Source organism: Mobula birostris, chromosome 15 (genome assembly GCF_030028105.1).
Source record: "Mobula birostris isolate sMobBir1 chromosome 15, sMobBir1.hap1, whole genome shotgun sequence".
NCBI lineage: Eukaryota > Metazoa > Chordata > Chondrichthyes > Myliobatiformes > Myliobatidae > Mobula > Mobula birostris.
The window spans coordinates 50,604,498-50,624,573 of record NC_092384.1 but is presented as its reverse complement, the minus strand read 5'-3'; the positions used below and the strand labels follow the sequence as shown (position 1 = coordinate 50,624,573).

At 40.5% G+C, this 20,076-nt stretch overlaps 2 protein-coding genes across 3 annotated transcripts in view; one reads left to right on the top strand and one right to left on the bottom strand.

Moving 5' to 3' along the window:
* Nucleotides 1–12,789, top strand: part of uraha (urate (5-hydroxyiso-) hydrolase a) — a 29,127-nt gene extending 16,338 nt beyond the window's left edge. For both annotated transcript variants that reach the window (XM_072279763.1, XM_072279762.1), the window contains exons 2-4: nt 3,363–3,502; nt 10,622–10,757; nt 11,528–12,789. In XM_072279763.1, coding sequence (XP_072135864.1) covers nt 3,384–3,502; nt 10,622–10,757; nt 11,528–11,617 — 345 coding nt within the window. In that variant the 5' untranslated portion in view covers nt 3,363–3,383 and the 3' untranslated portion in view covers nt 11,618–12,789. The remainder of the gene's footprint in view (nt 1–3,362; nt 3,503–10,621; nt 10,758–11,527) is intronic.
* Nucleotides 10,549–20,076, bottom strand: part of gas8 (growth arrest-specific 8) — a 43,659-nt gene continuing 34,131 nt past the window's right edge. Inside the window, exon 11 of the mRNA XM_072279761.1 lies at nt 10,549–18,623. Coding sequence (XP_072135862.1) covers nt 18,474–18,623 — 150 coding nt within the window. The 3' untranslated portion in view covers nt 10,549–18,473. The remainder of the gene's footprint in view (nt 18,624–20,076) is intronic.

Genomic DNA, 20,076 nt, shown 5'->3' with positions numbered 1-20,076 from the left:
ATGGCAGCTATCTGCTCCTACACCCTGCTGATCACTAGTTTAGACCATAAACCACGGGAGCAGAATTAGACTATGACGGGGTGGCAATGAGGTGGCGAAGACCTGAGCCTCAAAAGGTCAACGACACCACAAAATAATCTGCACACAAACAACAGAGTTCATTCCCAAGTCACACACCGCCTAGTTCTCACCCATTCGTTTGTGGGAACTTGATGAAAATCTGGGGACGTGGTGTCCAATAACATCACTCTGGTTACATAGGGTCGGGCAAATAATACCAGCCCAGAATCCCGAGAGATCAGTTTTATTCCTCTTCCCTGGCACCTCAGGATTAAACAAATATCAAATGTGCATTGAACAGTTACTTTAATTTGATACTTATTTTATACTTTATTATCGCCAAACAACTGATACTAGAATGTACAATCATCACAGCAATATTTGATTCTGCGCTTCCCGCTCCTTGGATTACAAATCGACAGAAAATATTAAAAACTTAAATTATAAATCATGAATAGAAAATAGAAAAATGGAAGTAAGGTAGTGCAAAAAAACCAAGAGGCAGGTCCGGATATTTGGAGGGTACAGCCCAGATACAGGTCAGGATCCGTTCAGCAGTCTTATCATAGTTGGTAAGAAGCTGTTCCCAAATCTGGCCATACAAGTCTTCAAGCTCCTGAGCCTTTTCCCGGAGGAAAGAGGGACGAAAAGTGTGTTGGCTGGGTGGGTCGTGTCCTTGATTATCCTGGCAGCACTGCTCAGACAGCGTGCGGTGTAAAGTGAGTCCAAGGACAGAAGATTGGTTAGTGTGATGCGCTGCGCCGTGTTCACGATGTTCTGCAGCTTCTTTCAGTCTTGGACAGGACAACTTCCGTACCAGGTTGTGATGCACACTAGAAGAATGCTTTCTACGGTGCATCTATAAAAATTCGTGAGGGTTTTAGGGGACAGGACAAATTTCTTTAGTTTTCCCAGGAAGTAAAGGCGCTGGTGGGCCTTCTTGGCAGTGGACTCTACTTGGTTGGACCAAGTCAGGTCATTTGTGATATTGACCCCGAGGAACTTAAAGCTTTTGACCTGTTCCACTTGCGCACCACCGATGTAAATTGGGTCGTGCGGTCCACTACTTCTTCTGAAGTCAACAACCAATTCCTTCGTCTTGCTGACGTTGAGGGATAGGTTATTGTCTTCACACCATGCCACCAGGTTCTTAATTTCCTCTCTGTACTCAAACTCATCATTACCCGAGATACAGCCTACAATTGTTGTGTCATCAGCAAACTTATATATTGAGTTCGATGGAAACTTGCTACACAATCATGGGTGTACAGTGAGTACAGCAGGGGGCTGAGTACACAGCCTTGTGGGGCACCGGTGCTCAGAGTGATTGTCGAGGAGAGCTTGTCCCCTATTTTTACAGCCTGGGTCCTGTCTGTGAGGAAGTTGAAGATCCAGCTGCAGATCTGAGTGCTAAGGCCCAGGTTCCGGAGCTTAGGAATCAGTTTATTTGGAATGATGGTATTAAAGGCAGAGCTGGAGTCAATGAAAAGGAGCCTTACGTATGCGTCTTTATTCTCCAGATATTCTAAGGAGGAATGTAGGGCCAGAGAGATGGCATCTGCCATTGACCTGTTGCTCCGGTAGGCGAATTGCAAAGCGTCGAGGTTGACTGGTAGGCTGTGGTTGATGTGTGCCATAACCAATCTCTCGAAGCACTTCATAGCAATTGATGTCAGAGCCACAGGTCAATAGTCATTCAGGCATGCCACCTTGCTCTTCTTCGGCACCGGGATTATCGTTGCCTTCTTAAAACACGAGGGGATCTTAGACTGAAGCAAGGAGCAGTTGAAGTTATGGAACAGTTACGGAACGACTGCAGAACAAAAGTCCTTCTTTCCTAGTTTGACTCATTGAACATTTTTTAAAAACTGAAAACAGATTAATGTGAAAGAAGGTAACATTCGCCAAAAGATGTGCATGAAATAATAAAATCGCTAAAAATAATTGCCAAGTTTTAGATTTATTCTCAGTAAAACCCATTTCTAGCTCTAAGCTACTTGAATTCCTGTTATAGATTCTTTTTTCTACAAATCGGTTTTTGGTTAATACTTTTTGCATGAGTAGGCTTACTTTTTTATTATTATCACTGGGGTGCAATGCGCCGCTCTTGGCGCATGCGCCACAGGTTGGCCATCCCTGCGCCAGGCGTTTGCACCAGCGATGCGTCGCAGGTCTTTGCCAGTCAGTTTACAATTGACACTTGTGTGTTACGGAGTTGTGCTTTGTCCGTCCTTTGTGAACATTTGCCGTGTTGTACTTTTTCGAAAATTAAGCCTTGTTTTTACATTCAGTTACCCATCACAGTGCAAAAGAGAATGAGTAAAAGAAAAGCAGAAACTGATAGTAAGCGTAAATTCAATGAACTGTGGGAAAATGAGTTCTTATTTATAGCGGGTCCGTCAGGAAAACCGTTGTGCATTGTTTGTGAAAACACTTTCTCACATAATAGAAGACATGATCTTAACAGACACTATAAAACACAACATCAGACCGAAATAGAAGGAAAACTGAAGCTAGTGCTTGGGTCTGAGTTACGGAAAGAATATGTGATTAAGAAAAAGGAAGAAATCAAAAGAAGACAAAATATATTTGTTAAAAGAAGTTATGATAGTCTCATTAAGGTAAGTAATGTTTATCTTGTTTTACATTAAATCATGTAAAAATGCTAAATATATGTCTATATTATCATACTTTTACAAGAATTGAAAGAGTTGTACGGCGCATCTGAACTCGTGCGTGAAAAAAACTGACACATGGAATGTAAAAGGTTGGCCACTCCTGGTTTATACTAACAGGTGTGCAGTGGCTGCTCCCGACCAGGCCGGGACAGTAGGATGTACATCATCGACAACAGTCTGGTGTACTACTGCCCAGATTCGCGCCTGTTTCTACCAGGCCGCTCGGAACACCAACCAGTGCCCTAATTTAATGTGGAATCCTCGATAAAATGGGATTCTTTCTTTTCCAATATACTTTATTAAATTCTATATAGAAGAATACAGAGTCCAAGAGAATACATATTATAAAACAAAAGAAAAATATAATAATACCGGATACAGTATATTGAATCACATTAACGAACTCCTATTCTATATTCATATAGATTAGATTAATTCGTGGACATTTCTGAAATGTTTAAAAAATACTCACCTGGCGGTTTTCCCTCCTTCACGAACTGAAGGTCTGAGGGGAATGTGTTATATGTTGAATGTTTTAGGCAATTTTCTGTTAACATTCTTCTATTAAAAAAATTCATTTAACATAGTAGCTTCAGTAAACTTTTGAGCACCTTCTCGCAACAGAGTAACTCCTGGGAACGCGACATGTCCCAGAGCCCGCTAACGACTCACGTCCTCAATACGGCCCGAGGGATCCCCGCCGCTCGCCTGGCGGTCACCGTTTCCAGGATGGAGAACGTGGAATGGAGAGAGGTGGCAAGAGGGTATGTCCTATCACCATAAACAATGAGCCATATGTAAATATTTCCATCGGCCTTGCTTTCAGGACGAGACCTCTATCAATCACAATTCCGTAGTCGAGTTTATTGTCTATGCACAGTTGCAATGAAAATCTTACTGCGGCAGTGTCGCATTATATAGCCAACGTTCACAAAAAAACATAAATTATACACAATTTTTACAAGAAAGAGCACAATCAGGACAATATAAAGCCCATGTTAATGCAGTGATCAAAGTGTTTCGGGCGCGTAAGGACGGGAGAGTTCTGGAGCCACACTTAAAAAATGCTGGAGGAACCCAGCGTGTTAGGCAGACTTGATGGAGAGAAATGGACAGTCGATGTTTCAGGTCAGGACCATATCTGTTGTGCTTCAAAGAAAGAATTCTGGCCTCAGTTAGCATTCTAGTAAATCCGAAAGAGTTGGGGGGGGGGGGGTGGAGGTATTCAATGCCGCCGGCACTTTAAAGGAGAATTATTTAAATCAGTGCTGTTCCAGTTTAAGTCGGAGACATCAGCATCTATACTATTAAGTCTAATGGTGCCATCATAATCAGGCAATGTAGGAATCAGTTTGTATAAACATGAGAATCAACGGCAGGGATGCCCTTCTTGCGTAAACCGCCTGAACACACTTTGTGTAGATTTGAACTTCTAAAGCATCTTTCACATCCTTATAACTGCAAGCCAATTAATATATTTGAAAGATGGTCCCTGTTGTAGTCAATTAGAAGGAAGGAAATCTTCAATAATATTTACAAAGGGGTAAGTACACGGGAGAACATTTTTTTTCAAAGTACCACACATCAAAGTTGCTGGTGAACGCAGCAGGCCAAGCAGCATCTCTAGGAAGAGGTATAGTCGACATTTCAGGCCGAGACCCTTCGTCAGGACTAACTGAAGGAAGAGTGAGTAAGGGATTTGAAAGTTGGAGGGGGAGGGGGAGATCCAAAATGATAGGAGAAGACAGGAGGGGGAGGAATGGAGCCAAGAGCTGGACAGGTGATTGGCAAAAGGGGATACGAGAGGATCATGGGACAGGAGGTCCGGGAAGAAAGACAAGTGGGGGGACCCGGAGGATGGGCAAGAGGTATATTCAGAGGGACAGAGGGAGAAAAAGAGTGAGAGAAAGAATGTGTGTATAAAAATAAGTAACATATGGGGTACGAGGGGGAGGTGGGGCCTTAGTGGAAGTTAGAGAAGTCGATGTTCATGCCATCAGGTTGGAGGCTACCCAGACAGAATATAAGGTGTTGTTCCTCCAACCTGAGTGTGGCTTCATCTTTACAGTAGAGGAGGCCGCGGGTAGACATGTCAGAATGGGAATGGGATGTGGAATTAAAATGTGTGGCCACTGGGAGATCCTGCTTTCTCTGGCAGACAGAGCGTAGATGTTCAGCAAAGTGGTCTCCCAGTCTGCGTCGGGTCTCGCCAATATATAGAAGGCCACCGGGAGCCACCGGACACAGTATATCACCCCAGTCGACTCACAGGTGAAGTGTTGCCTCACCTGGAAGGACTGTTTGGGGCCCCGAATGGTGGTAAGGGAGGAAGTGTAAGGGCATGTGTAGCACTTGTTCCGCTTACACGGATAAGTGCCAGGAGGGAGATCAGTGGGGAGGGATGGGGGGACGATTGGACAAGGGAGTTGTGTAGGGAGCGATCCCTGCGGAATGCAGAGAGAGGGGAGGAGGGAAAGATGTGCTTAGTGGTGGGATCCCGTTGGAGGTGGCGGAAGTTACGGAGAATAATATGTTGGACCCGGAGGCTGGTGGGGTGGTAGGTGAGGACCAGGGAACCCTATTCCTAGTGGGGTGGCGGGAGGATGGAGTGAGAGCAGATGTACGTGAAATGGGGGAGATGCGTTTAAGAGCAGAGTTGATAGTGGAGGAAGGGAAGCCCCTTTCTTTAAAAAATGAAGACATCTCCCTCGTCCTAGAATGAAAAGCCTCATCCTGAGAGCAGATGCGGCGGAGACGGAGGAATTGCGAGAAGGGGATGGCGTTTTTGCAAGAGACAGGGTGAGAAGAGGAATAGTCCAGATAGCTGTGAGAGTCCATAGGCTTATAGTAGACATCAGTGGATAAGCTGTCTCCAGAGACAGAGACAGAGAGATCTAGAAAGGGGAGGGAAGTGTCGGAAATGGACCAGGTAAACTTGAGGGCAGGGTGAAAGTTGGAGGCAAAGTTAATAAAGTCAATGAGTTCTGCATGCGTGCAGGAAGCAGCGCCAATGCAGTCGTCGATGTAGCGAAGGAAAAGTGGGGGACAGATACCAGAATAGGCACGGGACATAGATTGTTCCACAAACCCAACAAAAAGGCAGGCATAGCTAGGACCCATACGGGTGCCCATAGCTACACCTTTTTTTTTCAAAGTGTTGCTTCCTCATAATTTTTTAAATGATAGACCCAGTGAAGCTGAACATAAATATAATTTCAGACTACTAATATCTCTTAGGAATTTGGAGAAACAAGAAATTAGCTTTTATTGAATATGATGTATTGCTTACCATAATCCATAGGGGCAATCATTATGTCCCCTATTCAGTTAAATAAAGCCTGTTGTAGAGGCAATCCCATTATCCATAACACCATACGGATGTGAAGACAAATGGGGAAGCATTTGAAACTCAGAACATTATCTTTTCTTGAACCTGTATCAGCCAACCCCTCTTTTATCCTCTCATGTATAGATGGGGCCTTTGATGTATGGCAAGAATTAGGGATACACAGTGTTGGAGACTTACACATACAAGGGATTTTTGCGTCATTTCGGCAGCTCCAGGACAAATTCGGATTGCAAAACAGTCATTTTTTCAGCTAAGACACTGTATAAGATCACATCTTTCTGGTTTTGAGACGGCAGAACCTGACAAATTAGATAATTATTTAAGATCATGTTTAGGGACAGAACACACCAACGCCTATCCGTATGATGCCATACAAGACAAGTGTCATACAACAATGGATAATATTAAAAAAAGAGTGGGAAAAGGGGTTGGGTACGGAGATGGAGGAGGTTATATGGAATGAGGCTTTGGAGTATGTTAACTCGTGTTCCATCAATGCCAGGCATTGTTTAATACAATTTAAAATCGTACATAGACTACATTACTCAAAAGTAAAGAATCATAAAATATTCCCAGAGGTGTCCCCAATGTGTGAGAAATGCAAGTCCTCAGGGGCAAATTTGTTACATAGTTATTGTTTATTTCCCAGGATACAAGAGTATTGGAAGCAAATATTTGAGGTCCTATCGAAGGTACTAAAGGTTCAGATAAAACCAGGCCCCATTTTAATAATTTTTGGAACTTCTGCGAGGTCAAATAAATTCCAGGCTACCCAGCAACAACTCCTGACCTGTGGCATACTTAATGGAAAGAAACTCATACTGATGTTCTGGAAAAAGGAGGAAACTCAATCACTCAGACAATGATTGGTTGCATTAATGGATACTCTGCATCTAGAGAGGATAAGATACGTTATCAAGGACAGACTCAAGGAATTTGAAAAAAGCTGGCAACCATTACAGTTGTATTTAGAAGAGACTGACAGCTGAACTGAGTGTGGAGGGCAGTAGGACCTAAACAGCACATACGGGAGGGGTGAGGGGAGGGGAGGGCTGGGAAGGGGAAAGAAGACGGGGTGGTAGGGTTTCCTTTGCTTTTTGCTTGTTTACTATACATATGTTCATTTGACTTTCATTATGTTATATGAAAGAAAAGAAAGAAGCATTGTACTTTAGGACATTGTCGGTTGTGGTTAAGCTGATGTTGCTTCACAATAAAAACATTTGAAAACAGAATATGATGTATTGCATAATGGTGCTGATGATTTGCAACAGTTCAACTAACTTAAGATGTTTTACTGATGATTTTCGTTTGTACTCAGCATCTGAGGCTTCTCGCTTTGAGTGTTCAATCACCCAACATTGATGGATTCCAGTTGCCAGATACCATTTCTCCATGACTGCAATGTCTTGGTGAAATCCTTCACCATGTTTGTCACTGATAGCACCAAGATTTGCAGGGCAGAAGTCTAAATGGGAATGCAGAAAATGAATCTTTAGTGACATGTTGCACTTCGTGGTTTTGTATGCTTGAAGCATTTTGTCAACCAGCTGCTTGAAAATTTTTAACAGCGTCCTTGAATGCCTTCCATGCAATTTTCTCCAGTCTTACTAGAAGTTCCTCAAATTGCCTGTCATTGATGACCTGTTTGATTTGTGGACCAACAGAAATACCTTCCTTATTCTTTGCATCAGTTATTCTGAGAAATATCCATCTCAAATATCGAGATCCTTTGCAGAAATGTATAGCCTTCTTAAAACTCGTTCTGCTATGCAGCATTGGCCCCGCCTAAGCATGCCTGGACAAGATAGAAAACTTTTCAGCTTCCATTGTGGGCAATGTTTTAATTAAGTTGAATTATGAATTGAGATAACAAATAAAGATTTTTTAAAATGATGCATGATAGGGAAACTTCATGGTAATTTTCATGATCAGTAGCCCAAAACCTATAAGATACACCCAAAAGTACTCAAGAAGCAAAATCTTTGTTGTCCAGTGATATTCACTTGCTCTTCAAAATATTTGATGTGAGGGGGAGCCTCATTGGGAATAGTTGAGTTTGCTAGGATTTGAACTAAATACGGCAGTGGGATGAAAGAAAGAAAGAGAGAAATAAAGCACGAAGCGGGTGGGGTGGGGGGTGGTTCAGGCAAGTGGGTATTCAGAAGGAAAAGGCAATACTGTAGTGCAGAGCAACGAGAGCTAGAGTTTGCACAGTATGCAAATGTTTCAGAAGTCAGAGACAGAAAATAATAAAATTAAAGGCGATAAAGCAAAATGAAATGGGGAAGGCAATTCACACTTGGTCAGTGTAAGGAATTTAGCTGTGTTGATACTGCAATACACTAGTGAGATTATGTCACAAAAAAGTCAAGCACAATCTTATTGGGTAAAACTAAGAAGCAAAAAAGGGAACCTTACACTGGTGAATGGATTCTGTCAGTCTTCAACAGCTGGGAGAGATATATGGGAGCAAATATGTAGGAGATTATAGAGAAGTGTAAAACCTATAGGGTAGGTATAATAGGGATGTCAATTAGCCCAATTACTATTACTATGAGTTAAGGTAGAGTGGTTGAAAAGTCTCTGAAATGTGTCTGGGATAGTTGGTAGTGCAGCATGTTTGACTTTTACCTGAAAATTTCATAACATCTACAGTAAAGACAATTGAGGCTTCTTCCTCTATTGTCATAATACAGTCAATGTGTCAAAACCGCTTCCATTATCTGCTTTAGAAATCTGTCCTTGAGCCAGGTGTACCAAGTTCTGACGGGGAGCATTCAGTGAGCAATCTTAATATTTATGTTCATATTTAGGATAGGTATATAAAAGGAGCATTTCAAAGTTTAAAAAAAAGTCATTGGAGGACGATCAATTTCAAGGGAAGTGAGTCGATCCAGCCCAGCAATATATAAAGATACTTAGGGGAATACAAAATGCACTAGATGAGTACTATGCATCTTTCTTCACTTGTGAATACTTGTTAAAGTATTCTTTCCATTTTTATCTAAATATTTAATAATTTAATAATTATGAAATGTATACATATATAATTACTAATAATATAAATAATTATATAAAATAAATAATAATCTAAATTTTTAAATTAAATTTGTACAGTATAATTTAAAGCATTTATAAAAACATCTAATGTGAGATAGTTGAGAAAAGTTGATGGCATAGACATACTAGAAAAGTTATTTGAACTTAAAATAGGTAAGTCACCAGATGAGATACATTGTAAGGTTTGGGGTGGGAGGGAATGCTGGAGGAAATTAAGGGGATACTGACCATAATTTTTCAATGCTATTTGAATACATGGGTGGTGCCAGAGGACTAGAGAGTGGTGAATGTTACTCCCTTGTTAAAGTCACCAGAGGCTAATTAATTTAACATCATTAGTGGGAAATCTTTTAAGATAAGATGCTGGGACAAAGGATGCTGTTATAGAAGGAATGCAGGACAAGAGCGATCTAAGGGTAAAAGTAACCCTTGGAAGTGGCAAGTAGCAAGGCATGGTGAGAAAGTGGCTAATAACTTTATCAAAAGAGGCATAAGCTACAACAGCAGGAAAGCCATGCTAAACCTTTAGAAAGTACTGGTTTGACCTCATCTGGAGATTTGTGTTCAAACTTGATCACATCCTTATAGGACAGGTTTGATTGCATTGGTGAGAGTCTAGAAAACATTTGCGAGTATTGTTTCTGGGATGAGGGATTTCAAATACAAGGACAGAGAGACTAAGACAGTTATCTTTCAAAAATGCTAAAGGGAGCTTTGATGGAAATATATTTAAAAGGAAGAGGAGTCGTGCCTATTCTCACTAGTTCAGAGTTCTAAGACCAGAGATCACAAGTATGGACCAGAGAAAGGGAATTAAGCGTAACACAACAAAGAAGTTTTTTTCTTACACTGTGTGTGGTTGGAATTTGGAATGCACTGCCTGCATGAAGGCTGGTTCCACTTTGACCTTCAAGAGGGAATTGTATAAATACATGGTGAGGAAAAAGTTGTGAGGCTACAAGAAAGAGCCAGAGATTAGAACATTTGACTTGCTCTGATAGAGAGCCAGCACAGACCCAGTGGGCCAAATAGTCTCCTATGCTGTGCTCTAATAAATCTTGTGTATCCAGTTCCTCTCCTTTCAAGATCTTCCTCAATAGTCACCTCTTGATCAAACTTTAAGTAACCTTACTCAGTGTCATTAACTTAGCATTCATTTTACAAAATGCTCTCTTGCAGAAGTTTATTTTTTTAACTGCTGTAATTAACGTAAATGTTTAGAGTTGGCAGTTTTATCAAGAGAAATTGTATATCAGGAAACATAGAGAATCATCTTCATATGATACTGCTTCCTTAGTTCAAATACTGTTGACAAAAATGTGTTTGATGCAGTCTGTATTTCACAATATACAGTAACTTAAAAACAAAGAAGATGAATTATACAAAGTGTTTGCATTAATATTTTAAGGAATTCATTGTTAAAAACAATATTTAAAACAAGTAAATTTATTTGCATTTCTGTTGTGTGTAGGGTTACTAATTCAGATGGCAGATGCCCTGGTCTGCTAACATCACAGACTTTTATTCCTGGGATATACAAGATGAAATTTGCAACAGATGAATATTGGCAATCATTAAAAGTGACCAGTTTCTACCCATATGTAGAGGTAATAACAACAAAAACTTTAATTTTCTAAACACATCAATAGAAATCACATTTTTCAGAAATGAAAAGTATCATCTATGCTCAAGTCTCTTCAAAAGTTAATGAAATATGACTTTAGTTTAACATGTAACTGAACATCATTATTAATTGCAATGCAGATATCTGTTTCCATTTGTAAAGTACGGATCCACTAGAGATAAAATCAGTCATAGTTGTATAGCAGTTTTAAAAAGGTAGATATTAATTAATTAAAAGAATTTTTAAAAATGTGCTCCACACATCAAAGTTGCTGGTGAATGCAGCAGGTCAGGCAGCAGCTCTAGGAAGAGGTACAGTCTACGTTTCGGGCCGAGACCCTTCATCAGGACTGCAGAATTCCTTGTGTTTGTGTTTTTTAAAATGTGCTGGAAGTATTCAGCAGGTCAGACAGTTTCAGTATTGAAACAAAATCAGCATTTCATTATTAACGCTTTTTTTCTCTTTCCACCAGATGTTTTCTAACCTGCTAAGTCTTTTCAGTAATTTTTGTTTTTACTTGAAAAAGAAATCTTTATTTTTACATCAGGTTGCAACTTAAGATAGATTTAAATGATTTTATATGGGTAATTTCGACATTCTATGGCAATGTAAAATGTGTGATGGCAAATTGCTAACCAATTTTAAATCAATCCCAATATTTTCCAGCTTCATCTATTGTAAAAAGATAAAATAGCTGAGAGGCAAATTTATTTAACTTGATTATACATCTAATTTTCTCATTATGTTTCTTAGATTGTCTTCAACATTTCAGATACAAGTCAGAAGTACCACATTGCTCTTCTCCTGAATCCATTCTCATATACTACCTACCGAGGATCCTAAGTGGCCTTATTATTGCAATAATGCAGTGTAGATTAATTTTTACATTGTAATAAAAGAAGATTCTGTATGTTAATATGTGAATTTTTCACTGACTTCTATACAATGCAGGTCGACCCTCACTAATCTGGCACCATTGGGACCTGAGGAGTGCCAGATTAGTGAAAATGCAGAATTACAGAAGGATCACATTAAGCATAATCAGTGCCGAATTATCGAAGGAACCGGATTACAGGTAGTTGGATTAGTGAAGGTTGACCTGTAATAGAAAATACTAGTTACAGATTCAAATAGAAAAATAAAATCATGGCCTTTATTTACGCAAAATTGAGGAAGCTATGTATCAGCTATATTTTCTTATCTTTGGTCAAACCCTGTTTATGGCACGTGTTAAGTTTTGGGACGCGGGTTTAAGACTTATTTTTAAGACGAATTGTATAAACTTGGCTTGCATTCACTTCAATAATAAAAGTAATGTAATTAAGTTTTTTAAATGTTCAGAGAATCTCACAGAATTCCCCGGAAGAGGTTATGATACATTACTGATAGCAATGAATACCCTGAAGTAAGAAGTGTTATTTTAATGCAAGGTTTGAAACTGGATTGGTGAAATGAGCAGGGCCTGTCCACTGCATGACTAGTTGGGGTAATCTACTAAGTGTAGTTAAAATCTGGAAACTTGTTTGAACATCAGGAATCTTCCTGTAATTTGGGTTGCAAATTTGAAGATCAGATGTTGCAAGAGGCTAAAATTCTGAGAGTATCCATTATGAAGTTACTTTCTGGTGGGGAAAATTATTTCAAGCTCACGTGTAATCAGGATACAGACTTCAAGTTGGTGGGAAGAAAATCATAAATGTAATTATTTGAAGAGAAACAACATCATTTTAAATTTAAAGGACATACCCAAGTTCAAATAAGGCAAAAAAAAGAATGCCAGGTGAACATGTGATCTTGCTACTAGTGGTGGAAAGCCTAGACATTAAGCATTAGATTTAATTTTTAAAAATACTAAACACAGGCACTGTCAAAATCTCAATTATATTAAACCATGGAGACAGAAAACAATTGTGACCAAGAAGAATTCTGAAGATTTGTAATAGCACAGAGCATTTTGTACATTGTAAATTGTACATGTAATTTCCCCAAATAAATTGAGGATTTTTTTGTATAAGCTGAAAATAGAATTAAGAAGACAGAATTTAAATGTTCTCCACAGCTGCATGTGACAACAAATTCCACAAATTCACCAGCCTTTAACAAAAGAATTTTCGTCGCATCTGTTTTGAAAGGGTGCCCCTCTATCCTGAGGTTTAGGCCTCACCAGTGCCTTATAAAGTCCCAGCATCACATCCTTGCTCTTGTATTCTAGACCTCTTGAAATGAATGCTTACATGGCATTTGGCTTCCTCACCACCGACTCAACCTGCAAGTTAACCTTCAGGGTGTTCTGGAGAAGGACTCACAAGTCCGTCTGCATCTCAGGTTCCTGGATTTTCTCCGTTTAGAAAATAGTCCACACACTTATTTCTACTACCAAAGTGTATGGCCATGCATTTTCCAACATTGTATTTCATTTGCCACTTTCTTGCTTGTTCTCCTAATCTGTCTAAGTCCTTCTGCATCCCAACTGTTTCCTCAACACTACCTGACCCTCCACCAATCACTGTATCATCTGCAAACTTGGCAACAAAGCCATCTATTCCATCATCTAAATCATTTATATACAGCATAAAAAGAAGTTGTCCCAACACCGACCCCTGTGGAACACCACTAGACATTGGTAGCCAACCAGAGAAGGATCCTTTTATTCCCACTCACTGCCTCCTACCAATCTGCAAATGCTCTAACCATATTTGTAACTTTCCTGTAATACCATGGGCTCTTAACTTGGTAGGCAGCCTCATGTGTGGCACCTTGTCAAAGGCCTTCTGAGAGTCCAAATACACAACATCCACTGCATCCCCTTTACCTATCCTACTTGTAATCTCCTCAAAGAATTCCTAGAGGTTTGTCAGGCAGGATTTTCCCTGAAGGAAACCATGGTGACTTTGTACTCTCTTGTCCTGTGTCACCAAGTACTCCATCACCTCATCCTTGACAATTGACTCTAACATCTTCCCAACCACTGAGGTCAGGCTAACTGGTCTATAATTTCCTTTCTGCTGCCTTCCTCCTTTCTTAAAAAGTGGAGTGGCATTTACAATTTTCCAGTCCTCTGGCACCATGCCAGAGTCCAATGATTTCTGAAAGATGCACTACAATCTCTTAACGCTACTTCTTACAGAACTCTAGGATGCAGTTCATCTGGTCTGGGTGACTTATGTACCTTTAGGTCTTTCAGCTTTTTGAGCACCTTCTTTCTTGTAATAGTGACTGCACCCACTTCTCTTCCTTCACACACTACAACATCAGGCATACTGCTAGTGTCCTCCACAGTGAAGACTGATGCAAAATACTCATTTAGTTCATCAGCCATCTCCTCGTCCCCCGTTATTATTTCTCTTGCCTCATTTTCTAGCAGTCCCATATCCACTCTCATTTCTCTTTTATTTTTAACATACTTGAAAAAACTTTTACTATCCACTTTGATATTATTTGTTAGCTTGCTTTCATATTTCCTCTCTTCCCTCTTGAAATGAATGCTAACATTGCATTTGTCTTCCTTACCACCAAAGCATCTGCAAGTTAACCATTAGACAAACCTGCAAAAGGATTCCCGAGTCTTTTTGCACCTCTGATTTTTGAATTTTTTCCGTTTATAAAATAGTCAACACCTTCATTCCTTTACCAAGGTGTAGGACTTCTCTACACCATATTCCAGCAGACCCCAACTACTGGGCTGCAGAGTCTGTGCGACTGGGCCGCGAGGAAATGATATGAGTCAGCTGCACCTTTTCTCATTCTCTGTCACACACTGTTGAACTTGAACACAGGGTTGCCAACTGTCCCGTATTTGCTGGGACATCCCGTATATCGGGCTAAATTGGTTTGTCCCATATGGGACCGCCCTTGTCCCATATTTCCCCCGACTAAGGTAGAGCGTTCCTATGAAACCTTTCGTGCTGAAATGGCGTAAAACGAAGAAGCAATTATCATTAACTTATATGGGAAAAATTTTTGAGTGTTCCCAGACCCAAAAAATAACCTACCAAATCATACCAAATAACCCATAAAACCTAAAATAACCCTAACATATAGTAAAAGCAGGAATGATATGATAACTACACAGCCTATATAAAATAGAAATAATGTATCTACAGCGGAGTCAGGAAGATTAAGCCAAAACCAATTTGTGGGGGGAAAAGAAATTGGCACGTACACGCCTGCACACGTCACATATGCGCACCTGCCTGCGTAGAGGCTGATTTATACTTGTGTGTCAACTCGATGCCGTAGGTGCAGCGTTGCCGTGAACCCTACGCAGTGCTTACGCAGATCCCTGACGTGCACCTCTCCCAAAATGTAACTACGCGTCGCAGCAACGCAGACCACAACAACTGTGATTGGTCCGCCTGGTAGCATCACATTTCCTCCCACGCTGCAATAGTTTCCCATTGGCCAACTGAAGGGACTCTGGCTGCAATGCTTTCCATAAAGCTTTACAGACCTCCGAAATTAAGGAGGACACATTTCGCTTTTACAAAAAAAGTCGCTCGCTTTAAACTTGTTTACCCTGAAAAAGACTACCACGACCATGAAGCATGGCACGGGCAGGTGTGTGTGCATGCACGACGTGCCCGAATTGCAGAGCAATGCAGACACACCAATGCTCAAGTATAAATGCTCACAACGCCTGTAGGCCACTTGCATAGGTTACGGCGTCGAGTTGACGCACAAGTATAAATCAGCCTTTAGGCTTCATGGTCATGGTAGTCTTTCTCAAGTGTCCCGTATTTGACTGCTACTTTTGTCCCTTATTTGGAAGTGAGAAAGTTGGCAACCCTAACTGTAAAAGACATGTTGAGGTGATCTTAACCCTAGTTGAACACCACCTCCCCCCACCCCCCCGGTCGGCCGGTCCGCAAGAATATTGTCAATATTAAACCGGTCCGCGGTGCAAAAAAAGTTGGGGACCCCTGCCATATTCCATCTGCCACTTCGCTGCCCATTCTCCCAGTCTGTCCAAGTCCTACAGCAGACCCAGTGCTTCCTTAACACCACCTGGCCCTCCACCTATCTTTGTATCATCTGCAGACTTGGCCACATAGCCATCAATTACATCATCTAAATCATTGACAAATAACGTGAAACAAAGTGGTCCCAACACCAACCCCTGTGGAACACGACTAGACACTAGCATCTAACCAGAATAGGCCCCCTTTATTTCAACTCTGCCTCTTGCCAGTCAGCCAACCTTCTGTCCATACTACTATCCTTCCTGAAATACCATGAGCTCCTATCTTGCTAAGCAACCTCATATGCGACACCTTGCCAAAGGCCTTCTGAAAATCCAAATAAACATCCACTCACTCTCCTTTGTCTATTCTGCCTGTTATATCAGAATCAGGTTTAGTATCATCAGCATATGTCATGAAAGTGTTAAACGCAGGAGTAAAATGAAATCACTGATAAATAGAGAAAAAAGCTGAATTACATATATATATGTCTGTAAAATAGTTAAGTTAAAATAAATAGTTCAAAAAAAACAGAAATAAAAAGTAGCAAGGTAGTATTCACGGGTTCAATGTCCATTTAGAAAGTAAATGCAAAGGGGAAGAATCTGTTCCTGAATCGCTGAGTGTGTGCCTTCAGGCTTCTGTACCTCCTTCCCAATGCATGTCCTGGGTGGTGGGGATCTTTAATAACGGACGCCACCTTCCTAAGGCACCACTTCTCAGGTACTATGGAGGTGAGGACCCATAATAAAACTGACTCATTTTACAAGTTTCTGCAACTTACTTCAGTAGCCACCCACATCCCCCATACCAAATGGTGATGCAGCCAGTCAGAATGCTCTCCACAGTACATTTGTAGAAGTTTTTGAGTGTTTTAGTTGACAGACCAATTCTCCTCAAATTCCTAATGAAATATAGCCACTGTCTTCCCTTCTTTATAGCTGCATCTACATTTCCTCAAAGAATTCCAATGGATTTGTCAGGCAAGATTTCCACTTAAGCAAATCATGTTGACTTCGGCTTACTTTATCATGCACCTTCAAGTACACCAAAACCTCATCCTTAATATTGGACTCCCAACATCTTCCTAAGTACTGAAGTCAAGCTAATTGGTCTATAATTTCTTTTCTTCTCCCTCCTTCCCTTCTTAAAGAGTACAGTGACATTTGCAGTCCTCTGGAACCATTCCAGAATCTAGTTATTCATCTAGACTTCAACTCATTCCACTGTCTGCAATTTTGCTCTATCATCTCCCTGTCCTTCCTCATAGTCCCACATTCAGGTGCAAGTTTAATTATCATTCAACCATACATGAATACAGCAAACGAAACAGCACTCCTTTGTGCCAAGCTACAAAACATTCAAGATAGCAAGCAAACAAACAGTCACACAAAAAAATATTTAGCCCATTTCCCTGAGTGACATGCCCCACAAATTGATGGTGCAGTTCCCAGCAGTCCGCAGATGAACGCACGCAATCCAGCTTATAATTCCACCGATCAAATGCTGGAGGACAACATTGACGAGAGAAGCCAAGCCCCAAGTTAGCATGGATTCTACGCTACATTGTCTCTGATGTCTCCTCTCAAGGACTGTAGCAGCAGGCAAGCCCACAGCAGAGGCCTAGTCCTCACTACAACCAAGACCACACAAGTCTCCCAGCATCTGTTACACCAACAAACACGGGAAATGTACCTGCGGCATCTTACGTTATCAATGTCCAATGGGGTCTTGTGATCGCGAGAGAAATGTTCCAATCACTTGTCGTTATACTACACACCACATTTGTGCATCAACTCTAAAGCCTTCGATGCATTCCTGTACCAAGCAGCAACATGATCTGCACCAAATCCACCTCTTCTGCCAAAGAGCAGCTCACTGATGGGATAGACCTGCAGTACCCATAGTTCTTGAAGTCCAGCAATGTCTTGTGATCGTAAAAATGACATTTAAGAAAAGACAAAAGCACATTTGATTGGCCCCTGAGAGATCTCTGTGTCCAAGTGCACTGCCATTTTACCAGAAGCTTACACAACAAACTGCATTGACTTGTACACCGACTTTCCCATTATTAGCTCTATCACTCCGGTTCCTATGAGTGAAATTGTGAGAAATGTCACAACTTGAAATTGCTGCACATCAAAAAGCTTTACATATTTAGTCTTCAGTGATCAACAAAATGTTATGGTAACAAAATATTTCCCAGGCTTTTTCTCTTAATCAAAATAACTCATTCTGGGTTACAAGAATCTAATAAGACCATAACATTTTTTCACTAAATATATATACATATATGAAAAATTTATTCATTTAGAAAGAGACAACATGTTCACAAAACAAGGTATTTTTACATTTTGTTCGTTTTCATTTCTAAAAAGACTAGACAGCCAAATGGCTATTTTCATAGAAGTGGAATCTGACAAAGTGTAAGATCAATGATTGTTTTTCTGCTTTGGGAGTCACCAGTTGAGAAAGGAATCTTGAACACAAAACCAAGAGATCTTCTTCAAATTATACCATGGTATTTCTAACATACAATCTGAACAACCAGAATGTGCTGTGTGTTTTATCATAATCCAAAGATGTTACTTCACCTCTACAGAAGACCCTTAGTAATGGACTCACAATATTGGCCTAGAACATGACCAGTAGACGTTCAGATAAATTTCTATTGCATCATAATTAGAAATATTACCGATTACATTTATTGATATCACAGGGAAGTGTAATTTATTGTCAATTTATGTCCCAGAAGCAACCAGTCCAGCTGGACCCTGACCAATAGTCTGGCCACACAAGGCCGTTTCCAGTGGTTTGAATCCAAGCTCCTCTAGTGGAATTCCAAATGCAGTAAGTTTTGACTCATATGTTCGCAGCAAGTCATTGTGAGCCTGTGCAACAAGCAGAAAGGTTATCTTTAATACAAATTCCTTAGAAAACATATGTTTTTGGTTTATCCATTGAAACCATACAACTTTAAATAGGCATTGTTTTATGAAAAAATGACAAATTAACACCATGATAGAGACAAATTCAACAGCTATTTTGATTTCAGTGGAAGCCAACTAATTGTATGAGATTATTAACCAATTTGATTTGATAATGCTGGTAGAGACAGCAAAGTTGGTTATTACATCAAATGTCGTATGGAATTGTTAACATGGAGACAACGGAAAGCTGTAGCTTTATCATCTAAAAATGGTACTATCAGCAATATTTCAGTTCACTCTTTGGCCCAAAGCCAGAATATGCCATTATCTCACTGGCGTTAGTAGTACTAATGCAACCAAATATGATCAACTATAAACTGTCACATGAGAGACCCAAGAGACTGCAGATGCGGGAATCTGGAGCAAAGAATAAATGGCTGGAGGAACTCAGTAGGTCTATGGAGGCAGATGGATGGTTAATGTTGTGGGTCAAGAGCCTGCATCCAGACTGAGAGTGCAGAAGTGGGACAGCCAGCACAAAGAGGTGATGAGCAGAAGTGACGCAGAAGTTGGCTAGCCACCTCTTTCCAGGCCACTTCCTCTAAGCCTCCTATTACCTAGTTTCTCTCGCTTCCCCACCTGATTCCATCTGGCCATCACTTCCCTCCCCCATCTGTTTCCACTTGTCTGCCAGATCCTGTCTCACCCCTTGTCCTAACCTCATTACACTGACCTATTTCTCTTTGTGCTAATGCAGCACTTTGACCTGAAACATCACCTAAGCCTCTGCCCCTATGGATGCTGAGTTCCTCCAGCAGTTTGTATTTTTGTTCATAAATTGCCATGCTGTTCTATCGTTTGAGAGAATTTCCAATTTGGAAGAAAAGATTGAAAACGTACAGCGGCATGCAAAAGTTTGGGCACCCCAGTCAAAATGTCTGTTACTGTGAATAGTTAAGTGAGTAGAAGATAAACTGATCTCCAAAAGTCATAAAGTTAAAGATGAATCATTCTTTCCAACATTTTAAGCAAGACTAGTGTATTATTTTTGTGTTGTACAATTTTAGAATGGAAAAAAGGAAAGGAGCACCATGCAAAAGTTTGGGCACCCCAAGAGATTTGAGCTCTCAGATAACTTTTACCAAGGTCTCAGACCTTAATTAGCTTGTTAGGGCTATGGCTTGTTCACAGTCATCATTAGGAAAGGCCAGGTGATGCAAATTTCAAAGCTTTATAAATACCCCGACTCCTCAAACCTTGTCCCAACAATCAGCAGCCATGGGCTCCTCTAAGCAGCTGCCTAGCACTCTGAAAATTAAAATAAATGATGCCCACAAAGCAGAAGGCTATAAGAAGATAGAAAAGCATTTTCAGGTAGCCGTTTCTTCAGTACGTAATGTAATTAAGAAATGGC